The 13098-nt window shown below is 39.9% G+C and overlaps 1 protein-coding gene across 1 annotated transcript in view; it reads right to left on the reverse strand.

Annotated features, from left to right (window-relative positions):
• Positions 1-13098, reverse strand: part of RYR3 (ryanodine receptor 3) — a 529369-nt gene that overhangs the window by 445429 nt on the left and 70842 nt on the right. The window contains exon 8 of the mRNA XM_043516837.1: positions 4483-4576. Within this exon, the coding sequence (XP_043372772.1) occupies positions 4483-4576 (94 nt within the window). The remainder of the gene's footprint in view (positions 1-4482; positions 4577-13098) is intronic.

Consider the following 13098-nt stretch of genomic DNA (forward strand, 5'->3'; position numbering starts at 1 on the left):
AATCTAGGTAAATTAGATCCACTGCATTTCCTTTATCTAAAAAATCTGTTACTTTTTCAAAAAAGGAGATTAGGTTGGTTTGGCACGATCTACCTTTTGTAAAACCATGTTGTATTTTGTCCCATTTACCATTGACTTCAATGTCCTTAACTAATTTCTCCTTCAAAATTTTTTCCAGGAAAACATGATTTGGTTTTCATTTTACAAAGTACTGTTTAACAGGGAAGTTCAAACTGGTTTGTTTTAGGAATGTTTATCTAAGATTACTGACTTCCAGGACCAACCCTGGCCTTTACACTGCAATGGTAAATATAATAACTCTTCTGGTACTTGGATCAAATGACAGGAGTGATGACCAGAAAATTTCTTACACAAACCAAATCTCATTCCATTTACCTTTGCAGAGGGAAGACCTGCTCAGCCCTTAAGGGGGCTGGACTTTTTCTTTATTTACATTTACTTTTCTGTTTTACAATAGAGTATACAGCAAAGTAGTTTAACTACACCTAAATCTACAGAATGCCTGCTCTGACAAGCCTATTAAAATATTATAGACTTGTGTAAAAGTTACATCCCATTGAATAGATAATATCTTTTAAACTGAAGTTGTATCCTGAAATGTGACTAAATTGGCATTGTGGGGACCATATATTTATTGTATCTCTATGATTTCCATATCAAATCTGTTTACTATTGTTTTTATTTGCCCAACTGTTAGGCCTGCACACTCAACTTGTGATCTTTGTGTGCATTTTCACTTGCAATAAAGATTCTGCAGATCCAATTCTGTCCACAGTCACAGAATTCAAACCAATCTCGGATGGGATTTCCACAAGTGCAACTGAGGACAGAACTTGACCATGCAACTGGAAACTTGTTTATACTACCACAGATTAGGTACATGCTAGAAATCAGTCAAGCTTGTTTTCTTACAACAGTGTAGGCTCTGTAGTTCTAAACAAGATAAAAAGTAGCGTAAACTTTTGGCCACTAATAAAAGCTGAAAGGATGGAGAACACACACATGGATTAGACCTGCTGAATAAGAAAGTGCCATTTTTACATAATCACTTTTCTGAATATAACTGTTCTTTAAACATAACCTTTCCACTAACAAAAAAATCGGAGATGGCAATTTCCCTGATGCTGTCTTCCCAAAGTATTCCTAATAAATCTGAGGCAAAAACCATGTGCTACCATGTTAAAAAAAATGTGAGCAGTGTAATGAATAGTGTACTTCAACAGTATCTGTCCCAAGATGCACTTAGAGCGCTATATTTAAGAATTGTTTACCAACAGTCTTTAAGGGTATGTAAGCAAGTTGAATATCTATTTGTACCTAAATGACCATAAATGAAAAAAAAATTGACAAAGAGCTATGTGAGGTGGAATAAATAGGTAAGTAAAGTATTCTCACCACAACATAGGATCCCAACTCCATTCAGTTTGAATATTGTCCTCACACTTGTGATTTCTCCATTAGCATACACTAAACATGTGAGACTGGAGAGCCTTCCCTTACAGCATCAGAAACAAAAATGTTTACGATAGTCTAGAATCAAACCTAATGGACAACAAGAAAAATGCCATACTGCAAGGGACAGGCTTCAGAATAACCTTTGTTATGTGCATAAGACAAGAGTGAACACAGAGTTCTAGATACAGTTTTTATGTTAGGTTTTCCCTAAGAGTACACTGCTACACACAAATCTGTATTCTGTCTAACCACACAAAGCCAAAGCCCCAAAATATTACTTGTACTGTTTTGTGACTTTTAACAGCAACATGAACATATTATTTATATATCTTTTTGCACTTAATTTGCTTGCATCTTAGGGAAAAGAAAAAATGAAATGTTCTTTGCTTAATAATGATAGCATTTAACTAGTCCTAATTAGGCTGTGAAGTTCACACATCAAGGTGAATGGGATCAGAGAAGGAACAAGGATCACATTGTACTGTTGTTTCTTACTTACAGACATTTTCTGCAAGATAGGATTATCAGAGAAGTAGCCCTTATATTATTCTTGACAATGAAAAAAAACATACAATTTTCTTTTTAAATTAAATTTTAGAATGTGCAGAATATTGTAGAATGTAGTAAAAAAATCTCAAGGATCAGTCATTTTTCCACTGATGCAATTTTTTCTCATCCCTGATGTTCAGTCAGGGTTTTGGTTGTTCCCCACCCCACCCCCACTTTTGTTTGTTTGGGGTTGGGGCGGGGGGATTTGCTCTGTGTGTTTGAGCAAGGAACTATCAACATCGAGACTGTTGCAGCAACACACTGAGAGATGCAGCTCTCCTATCTGACAGGCCCCTATGTTTTGATCTGACAGGAAGAATGTGCACTGGGCTGTCACAAAGAGTCAGGGCTTCCCTAGGCTCTACTAACATAAGTTAGCAGATGCCTAGTGATCAGGCTCAGAATTTGTCTTCACTCATGCATTGTTTTAAGTCCCCCATCCCAGAATAAACAAAGCTCACACTCCTCGATGAGGACTCAGTCTTTTCCAAATTTCAAGTTAAACACTTTGGTCACTTTTGCTTAAGACTTAGTAAAAATGGTAGTTAGACTATTTTTACAATTACTGTTACTCCAAAAAGAATGTTATTTAACCCTTCTTCCAAAAGGTTCACTTTCAGACAGAGACCAAGCATGGAAAATTTTAGCCCCATAAGTAAATGTTTCAGAAAATTACCAGGCATGTGAAAGTAAGATTTATAATAGCAATTGTGTTTGAACCTTTTCTATAGAAAGCACAAATACCACCCTCACCTATTTAATGTATATGTAATATATAGAATTATTTAAAAACTGAAATTGCTTTTCTATAGTGCAAGACTTTTTCTTCAATAAAAGATATATAAAAACAAGAACCTGTTGTTTGCATATCAGGAGTGATAACAAGTATGTGTTGTATGAGTAGGGAATGCAAATAATTTGGGGTGAAATTCTCAGAATATCCACAAAGCTCTTAGTAATTAGGTCTGTAAGGAGTTGGGGTAATAAACTCCCCCCCCCCACCAACATGGGGCAAGCTACATGGCTCCAGTAGAAACTCCTCACAAGGCAGCGTTTTTGTTTTGCTGAAGTAGTGACTACTGCTCCTCCATGTTCCTCAGCAGACATCTGCATAAGCAGAGGAACTTCCTCCAGTTCTCCCCTTCATGCCATCCATCAATCTCTGAGCTGGTGCAGGGACTCCTTTTTGGTACACAGTGAGCCCAGGCCCTCTTGTCCCCTGTGGCTTCAGAACTGCGAATGGGCCTTCTGCCACCGTGTGATATGCACCATTATGAACAGCTGTCTTTGTAAAAGTCTTTTAAAAATTAGATGTCTCTTCTACAAAAGAAAAGACTATCAGAGATGCACATCTTAGGCAGCTCCATTAATAGTAATACAAGAATTTCAGGTTGTCCGGAACAGGTTGAGCAAGTGGACTGTAATACAGAAAACCCTTTTCTACAAGCAATGTACCATGAACCAAAGTAATTTTCAGTCTCTCTTATGTAGTTCTTACTAATTAATTTTGCTGGTTCTCTTTTTTCCCTCATCTGTTCCTATTTTTTCAAATTTATTTTGTTTTGTAGAATCTATGTGTGACTGATCTGAACATAAAGCAGTTCAAACTAGGTACTAACGTTTATTTTTTCTGAAATCCTGATGATGACAATGCAACTCCAAACCAATCTCAATATATTATATCATGGTTGTGGGTAAACTTCAAAAACTATTCCAGATGGCAAAAAGAAAAGGAGTACTTGTGGCACCTTAGAGACTAACAAATTTATTAGAGCATAAGCTTTTGTGAGCTACAGCTCACTTCACGGCTGCTACTCTGAAACCTATTCCAGATGGCATTCCTAGTCACATGCGAATTTCTCCTGTTCTTGAAATACCAATTTGTAATGAGCTGGTCTTGCTTCATTAACATAAATAATAACTTTTTCAGTTGTACCACTGTATGTATACATAATTTTCAGAATGCACATAAAGCTGCCTGTTGAAGCAGGAACACTGGGGCGTAGACACTTGCCAAACATATATTTAAAACTAAAGTGAAAGAGACACATACACATAAGATCAGAAGAAGCCTAATGACTGCACGACTCATTTTCATGTTTTTAGTTGCAACTGACTTCTAGTGAAAGAGTAGCATGTAAATCAGTGCCTGTGATTTCTCTCCACACTGAACAAAATTCTGCCATTATTTACACCAGTGCAACCCCACTAACCTCAGTGAGATTGCAAGGGTATTCTGGAGGTCAGAGTTTGCTCCACTGTCAGTACCAGGCATTTGGAAATTCTATAAAAGTTCTGTATGTTTGTGCGCGCACACACATACACTTCATATACATTTTATAGTTTTATATTTCCTCACACAAAGAAAATGTCAGGGAATTTTTTTCTCAGCAAGTGAAGCTGCACTTTGATTTTCAGGGAAAAAAAGAAAGTGTATAAAAATCCATGTTCACTCACTTCTGCTGTGAATCACTCTGGTCTGTAGATGGGATTGTCAAACACTCATCATGGCCGTGAAAAAAACGTACTACATGCCCACCAAGTAGAAATCCTGGAGAAGAATCATATTACCTAATTAACTTGTGGAAACATTGATAAAAGCAATAATATTTGTGAAGTCCACAGTTGTAAAACCTAGATTTAGTCAGTATTTTATCAGCAGTGAAATTAAATAAGTACAAACAACAATTTGCATTACATCAAATGATATATGTGTATGATATTGTTTTCAACCAAAAAAGTCTGCATTAAAAATGAAGATGAAAAAGAAAATAAGTATCCCAGACATTTAAGAGCTAAATTAGGCTTCAGAGATAGGCAAGTTAAAATTAAAGCTTCCATAATTACTATTGTTTTGAGAGTGGCATTTTGAAGCAAAAGCATAGTCAAATGCATACTACTATAGTTTTGAGATAGAAGTGAGTTTTCTAAATTATTGAAATGTAAATGTCTACAGTACAAAATGTCTTGATAAGTGAAACTATCAGCCCGTTTTGATATTTATAATTTGTGTCAAAATCAAAACTGCATAGCAATAGAAGGTGATTGGAGCAGAGAAAAACATTTAGCTATTCTGTAGATTTAGATTTTAATGGAGGCTATCTTTCCAACCCATTTAACACAAAGACTGCAAGTCAAATGTAGGCAGTTTGCCGCACAGCACAAAAGAAGAAACATGATTAATTAATATCTTACTGTAAACTGTTCTAACCTCACCAGTCAAATCAGTGCCTTTTAGTTTATTTAAAAGAACACACATGTAAAAGTGGGGGAAAGGTTACAGCAGCAGTTCTCAAACTGTGGGTTGGGACCGCCAAGTGGGTTGTGACCCTGTTTTAATGGGGTCGCCACAGCTGGTGTAAGACTTGCTGGGGCCCAGGCTTGGGGCCAAAGCTGAAGCCTGATCTCCACCACCCAGGGCTGAAGCCCTCACTAGCGGGGCTCAGATTACAGGTCCCCCACCTGGGTCTGTAATCCTTGGGCTTCAGCTTTGCCTCCCTCTCCTGGTGTGATGGGGGTTGAGCTTTGTCTTTGCCCCACCCCCCTGCCCAGGGCAGCGGGACTCGGGCAGGCTCAGATTTTGGTAACCCCTCCTGCGGTTGGGTAGTAACTTTTGTTGTCAGAAGGGGGTTGTGGTTCAATGAAGTTGAGAACTCCTGGGTTAGAGAAACAACCTAGATACCGTGTATCTACATACTGTGGTGACTAATGCAACACAGATTGAACAAACTAGATAACATGGTAATTGACAATATGGCTTAAAGCAGCAGTTCTCAAACTTAGTCACCTGAGGACTCTATTTTGATTAAAAAATCTTGGGGGCCCCCAAGTCCCCCTGTTGATCCCCAGGCCCCACTCTTTCCCCCAAGTCCTTACCCCTGCCTTACCTCTTACCGCTCGCTCTCCCCCCCCTCACTTACTTTCACCAGGCTGGGGCAGGTGATTGGGGTGCAGGAGGGTGTGCACAGTACAGGCTCTGGGAGGGAGTTTGGGAGGGGTTGAGGGTTGTAGGCTCCAGCCAGGCGGCGGTTACCTCAGGCAGCTCCCAAAAGTGACAGGCATATCTCTCACTCTTAGCAGACAGAGACCCGCTGCCCCCCCATTAGGGTCTGCAGGGACCTGCCGACCACTTCCGGGAGTGGTGCGGAGACATGGCAGGTAGGGAGTCCCTAAAATCTCCCAGTTTGGCTTCAGTAGCCTCCAGGAGATAGAGAGGGAGGAGGAGTTGACCAGCGGGGTCCGCAGACCCCTTGAGTGCCCTCGGAGACCCCCAGGGGTCCACAGACCCAGTTTGAGAAACACTGGCTTAAAGTAAATTATCCATTTGTCGGTGAAGATATGTAGTAAAGCCAGGCTGTAATAGGGAGAAAAGGCAGTTCTCCCAGTATTTATGATCCCACCAGATTCAGGAAGCACTGGAAATCTCAGCGACAAGTTACCAGACTTCCAGCCCAGTTTTACAGACCCAGGAGAATGAATAAGTTAACTGGAATTTTGCCTATCCAATATGAACTAAATGTTCCAAATATTTTGAGGTCTAATCATTCATCATTTAAAACTATTCCTAGAAGTAAATCTAAAGCTATACATTTAGCTACATATGCAGAATAACAAGCCCTAGAGAAAATACACACTTGATCAACCACACAAAACCCACTTTATGCTGACATGTAGGGCGGGAAGGGACCTCAAGAAGTCATCAAGTCCAGCCCCCTCCACTGAGGCAGAACCTAGTAAACCGAGACCATCCCTGATAGGCATTTGTACGACACGTTCTTAAAAACTTGCAGTGATGGGGATTCCACAGCCTCCCTAGAAGCCTATTCCAGAGCTTAACTGCCCATAGAGTTAGAATGTTTTTCCTAATATCTAACCTACATCTCACTTATTGCAGATTAAGCCCATTGCTACTTGTCCTACCCTGGGTGGATGTGGAGAACAACTGATCGCTGTCCTCTTTATAACAACCCTTAATATATTTGAAGACTGTTTTCAAGATCCACCTTCAGTATTCTTTTCTTAAAACTAAACATGCACAGTTTTTTAAAATCTTTTTTAATTTTTAAATCTTTCATCACAAGTCAATGATAAACACTTTATCATTTTTTTTGCTCTCCTCCGGACTCATTACAATTTGCCCACATCTTTCCTAAAGAGTGGTGCACAAAACTGGACAGAAGTACTCCAGCTGTGGTCCAATATTGCTGAACAGAGCAGGACAACTTCCTCCTGTTTTACATACAACACTTCTGTTAATGCACTCCAGACTAACACTTGCCTTTTTTGGAACTGCATCACATAGCTGACTTGCATTTAATTTGTGATCCACTATAACCTACAGATCCTTTTCAGCAGTACTACCACCTACCCAGTTATTCCCCATTTTCTAGTTGATTTTTCCTTCTTAAGGGAAGTACTTTGCGCTTGTCCCCACAGGATCCCAATAGATATGTCCTCCCAGTTTGACAGTGAATCACTGATAACTACTCTGAGAATGATCTTTTAACGAGTTTTGCACCCACCTCCCAGTAATTTCATCTATACCATGTCCCTTGTTTGCTTATGAGAGTTTCATTTACGGCTGTGTCAAAAGCCTTACTAAAATCAAGATATATCACACTACTGCTTCCCCCCATCCACTAGGCCAGTCACCCTGTCAGAGAAGAAAATTAGGTTGGTTTGGCATGTTCTTGACAAATCCAAGCTGGTTATTTCTTATAAACCTATTGCTTAATAATTTCTTCCAGTATCTTTCCAGGTAGCAAAGTTAGATTGACTCGTCTTTTTGTTCCCCTTTTTAACCACAGGCACAGTCTGCCCTTCTCCAGTCCTCTCAGGCCGCATGAGTTTTCAGATAATTTGTAATGGTGCCAAGATTGTTTCAGCTAGTTCCTTAAGTACCCAAGGGTGAATTTTATCAGGCCCTGCTGATGTGAATACATTTAACTTATCTAAATATTCTTTAACCTGTTTTCCCCTATTTTGCCTGTGTTCCTTCCTTCTTGTTAATACTGTGCTGAGTATCTGGTTAACATTCACATTTTTAGCGAACCTTAAGTAAAATAGGCATTAAACACCTCAGCCTTCTTGATGTCATTAATTATTAGCTCTCCTTCCCCACTATGCAGAAGATCTTCACTTTCCTTCCTCTTTCTCTTGCTCCTAACATATTAAAGAATCTCTTCTTATTGCCTTTTATGTCCTTTGCTAGGCATAACTTATTCTGTATCTTAGCCTTTCTGATTTTGTCCCTACATGATTGTGCTATTCTTCTGTACTCATCCTTAGCCATTCATCCTTGTTTCCACATTTAGTAGAACTCTTTTTTGATTTTCAGGTCATTAAAATTATCCTGATGGAGCCACACTGGCCCTCTTATTATTCTTCCTATCTGTTCTTTGCATTGGGATAGTTTGCAGTTTTGCCTTTAATACTGTCTCCTTGAGAAACTGCCAGCATTCCTGAACTCTTTTTATCCCTTAGATTGTCTTCCTACGGGACCTTACTACCAGTTCTCTGAGTTTGTTAAAGTCTGCTTTTGTGACGTCCATTTTCCTTATTTTGCTGCTTTCACTCCTTCCTTTTTTTTGGAGTCATGAAATCTATCATTGCATGCACACGTGCCAAATTTCATTGGCACCAGTAGGTGCTCGTGCCCCCCCTTCAGGCCTGCCCCCTCCCCCACACCAACTCCACCCCCTCCCTGCCCCTATTGGACCCCTCCCCAAATCTGAACTCTAGACCTGCCTCTTCCCCCAGCGAGCCGCGTTCCTCCTCCTCTCCACTCCCTCCCAGCGCTTGCCGCGCAAAACAGCTGTTTCATGGCGCAAGTGCTGGGAGGGAGAGGGGAGAAGCAGGACGCGGCGGCATGCTCAGGGGAGGAGGGAAAGCGGAGCAGATGTGGAGGTGAGTTGGAACTGGGGGGGAGGGTCTCGGAACTGCCCGTGGGTGCTCCAGCCCTGGAGCATCCACGGAGTTGGCACTTATGACTGCATGATCATGTTTACCCAAATTGCCTTCAACCTTCCGATTTGCAACCAATTCTTCCCTGTTGGTCAGATTCAAGTTTAAAGTGGCTCACCTGCTGGTTCCTTCCTTCACTTTACAAAACAAAAAGTTGTTCCCAATACATTCCAGGAACTTATTGGAAATTTTGTGTTTTGCCAGTTTGTAACAGATGTCTGGGTAGTTTAAGTCAATTACTACCAGGTCTTATGTTTTCAATATTTCTATGTTCTAGAGATGCCTCATCCACCTCCTACTCCTGATTTGGTGGTCATCTATTATAGACCCCTTAAATGACACCACTCTTATTTCCCTCCCCCTCTTCTATCTTTATTCAGAAACTTTCAATTGGTCTACCTCTCATCACCTTCTGGACCTCAGAATAAATGTACATATTCTTGATGTATAATGCAACACCTCCTCCTTTCTTTCTGCCTGTCCTTCTTGGACAAGCTATACTCTTTATAGCAGTCATGAGATTTATCCCACTGAGTCTGTATCACACCAATTAAGTCACAATTTAGCTTATATACTAATAGTTTCAGTTCGTCCAGTTTATCCACATACACCTTATGGCACTCTCAATAGTGTCTGCACCAGGGGAGTTCTTTCTGGACAGATGAGAGGCTTTTAGGGCTCCTAAAAGCAGCTCTAGCCTTTTTACCTAGCATAAAGAAGCCAAAGAGACCCCCATATTTTTGCATTTAAGATGAGTAGGCATTTGCACATCCTTGTTGCATCAGGATTTGAAAGGATATCTTTGTAAGAAGAATCAATAAGAAAACTCTGGAACACCAGAAAGAAAGCCTTGAATAACTTGATAGTACTGACCCAAAGGTCGATTGATGCTACATATGATATATTGACTTCCATATGTAAATGGCCAAGTTTTAAAAATGTGACCTCTGTTTAAGTAGGTGCACCTGCTTGCATGTACATTTTTCTAACACTACAGATAGACAGGTGTTATAGGCTTGCTGTATATATGCACCTACATATGCAAATGATAGAAACCCAAATTTTCAAACAAGTGAGTATAAAAGTGCATAATTAAATAACTGGATACATCGGAGGTTTACACAAGCATAAAGATATTTGCATGTGTAATCCAGATTTCCATACTACACTGAGGTATTAACAAGCCTGATTTATGCTCATACAGAAATATATGCAGTTTTGTGAACAAAAGATAAACCTATATCCAGAATTTCTCATATTTAGAGATGCAGGTGATTGTGCTTGAAAAACTAATGGACAAAGGAGCATACAGAAATAATTGAAGCCATTTTGGGAAATCTGGCCCACATATTCTGATATCAAGTATACTCTTTTCCAAAATACTGGAAAATAACCTTTTTGATAGAAAAATTTTGCTATAAAATTAACAGTAGCAATAATATTCTAATAAAGCACTAACTGGGCCATTGAAAGTTAGTGGCATATTTTATAATTAGTCCACAACATCCTTACACATAAAGCTTGATTTTATTATATTATTTTCATTCATTTTTTTTAATACATCCTCTCACTGCAAAACAGACTCTCTCTAATAGGCATTGAAACATTCACAAGTTAGTCATAATTCTTCTTGCATCATTACAAATAGACAAAACTCTATCAAAATATTTTTGATGTTTAAGAGTAATGCACAGTTCATCCTCTGGAAATGTTAATCACTTAATTTATTTTTAAAATTAGTATATTCGGTGTTCATCATCTTGATGAAACACTGACAAAAGAAAGTTGTGTCCCATTGTGAGTCTCTTCTCTAGTAATTAGATATCTTATATTTTAAATATATTCTGCATACACAGAATTTTGATAGGAAATGTGGTGTTACAATTTTTCTACATACTTATAGCAATATTTTGAAAATAAGGGAAGTCTTGCCAAAAAGCACTTGCGTTTGAGGGTTTTATGCTACTTCCAAAATTTGGGTCCAAAAGGTGACACAGAATGTAAAACCTTGAGGACATTTGGTACCCTTGAAAGTGAAACACTGGCTTGAATGAAGCGTAATACAGATAGGCACACTGCTTAAAATTCTCCCATCAATCTAGCTATCACCTCTCAGGAAGATAGATTACCTATCTCCATGGGAGAACACCTCTCATCAGTGTAGGTAGCATCTTCACTGAAGTGTTACTGTAGTGCAGTTGCATTGCTGCAGCATTTTAAGTGTAGACATGCCCAATATCTTCTTACGTGTCCTGTCACTTCTCTAAACTAAAGAACATAAAAATGAATTCAGCTTTCCTGAAATTTCTGTGCTGTCCATTTCACACTTTTGTCCTTCACTTTTGTCCAAGTTTGTTGAAAAGTTCACTTTTCTCTGTGTCATTCAAACTTGCAATCTTTGGTTTATCTTTCATTCCCCCATTTCCTTTTCGTGTCATACCTAGGCTCTCCGAAAGTTGCTGCTGCTGCTTCTTAAAATCTTTCTGTCGTACCCCTTCCTCTTTCCTTATTGCCAAAAACATAGTTCATTTGGTGCGTCTTTCTTACCTACGCTACCCTAACATCTTTCCATCCAGTTTCCCTGATTCTTTCCTTTTCCAATATGTTTTTCTGCATAATTAAGGTTAATTACCTGTAACCAGCATTATCCGAGATAAGCCTCTGCATAGTCCCACTTGTTGGACCAAGGCAACTGCACCATAAGCTTTTGGAAATCACCATCCATTGGGGCACTTGCCCCTCCTGGAGGGTTCCAAAGGTATAAAAGAGGTGATTGGCCCCAACTGACCCATAGTTCTTGCACTAATTCAGGAATTCCTAACCTGAGACTCCTAAAAAGTGGGGAGCACAATTACCAGGGTCTCATCTCAAAGAACTACAGTTACTTCATTTCTTCTTCAAGTGGCTTCTGTATATTCCCACCCTTTTAGCCAGCAGTACAAAGCCTAGGAAGGGAGGCTGAGTTCTTCTAGATAAACAAGACCAGCAGGTATGCCAAGGAAGCATCAGCTCTGGATGCCAGGTCAAGAGTGAATAGAGGTGAATGAACTTCTTGCTCTCTCAAAGCATGTCTTAATGCAGGGAATTTTTTTTTGCTGAAAACATATGTACAGCTGCAGTTTCAGTCTGTATGGTGTAATGAAGACAGTGTGAGGGCTTGTCTTCAATGCTGCCTTTGTCTTTGGATGAAGAATTACCTTTCCAGGAGGCTGAAGCTATCAGGTCCTGATAATTGTGAAACATAGTGCATTTTACATGGACAACCTTTGGACCATGATGTATGGACTCGTTGTGACATAACAGGGCACAATACAGCCTAGTGGGGTCTGTGTCATCCCTGCCCTGCAACCGTGGGTGCCTTACAATGCTTTGCTGTAGTAGCTCCCAGATGGGATGCTCACAAACAGTCTTACAGCATACAGACTAACACGGCTGCTACTCTGAAACCTGAGTCTTACAGCATGTAAGCCGCACCCTGAGTGTCTGTGTGTAACTGCAGCCTGCCAGCCAGCCACACCCTGGTTTTCACCAGCATTGGTTATATCAGGGTGACCCCAACATGTACATTTCTGGGGAAGATCTGGGACTGGGTATGTCCTGTATGGCCCAGTCCTCTACTGGACAGTAGGAGGAAGGGGTAATCACTAGCAGCCATCATGGATTTACCAAGAAACAAATCATGCCAAACCAGCTTGATTTCCTTCGACAGAGTAAATGGTTTGGTGGATAGGGGGAATGCTGTGGACATAATATTCCTGGACTTCAGCAAGGCTTTTGACACAGTCCTACATGACATTCTGATAAGTAAGCTGGAGAAATGCAGGCTTGGCAGAACTACCATTACGTGGATACATAATTGGTCAAACAACTGCAAACAAAGAATAACTATTAATGGAACGATATCAGATTGCAGGGAGTGGGATTACAGAAGTGGGATTACACAGGGATCCGTTCTGGTCCACTGTTGTTTAATATATTTATTCAAGACCTGGATGTAGGAATAGAGAGCTTACTAATCAAATCTGCAGATGACACAAAGCTAAGGGGGTTGCAAACCTTTGGAAGATAGAGCTAAAACTCAGAAGGATCTTGATAAATTGGAGAACTGGG

The sequence above is a fragment of the Dermochelys coriacea genome, chromosome 6 (genome assembly GCF_009764565.3).
Source record: "Dermochelys coriacea isolate rDerCor1 chromosome 6, rDerCor1.pri.v4, whole genome shotgun sequence".
Lineage (NCBI taxonomy): Eukaryota > Metazoa > Chordata > Testudines > Dermochelyidae > Dermochelys > Dermochelys coriacea.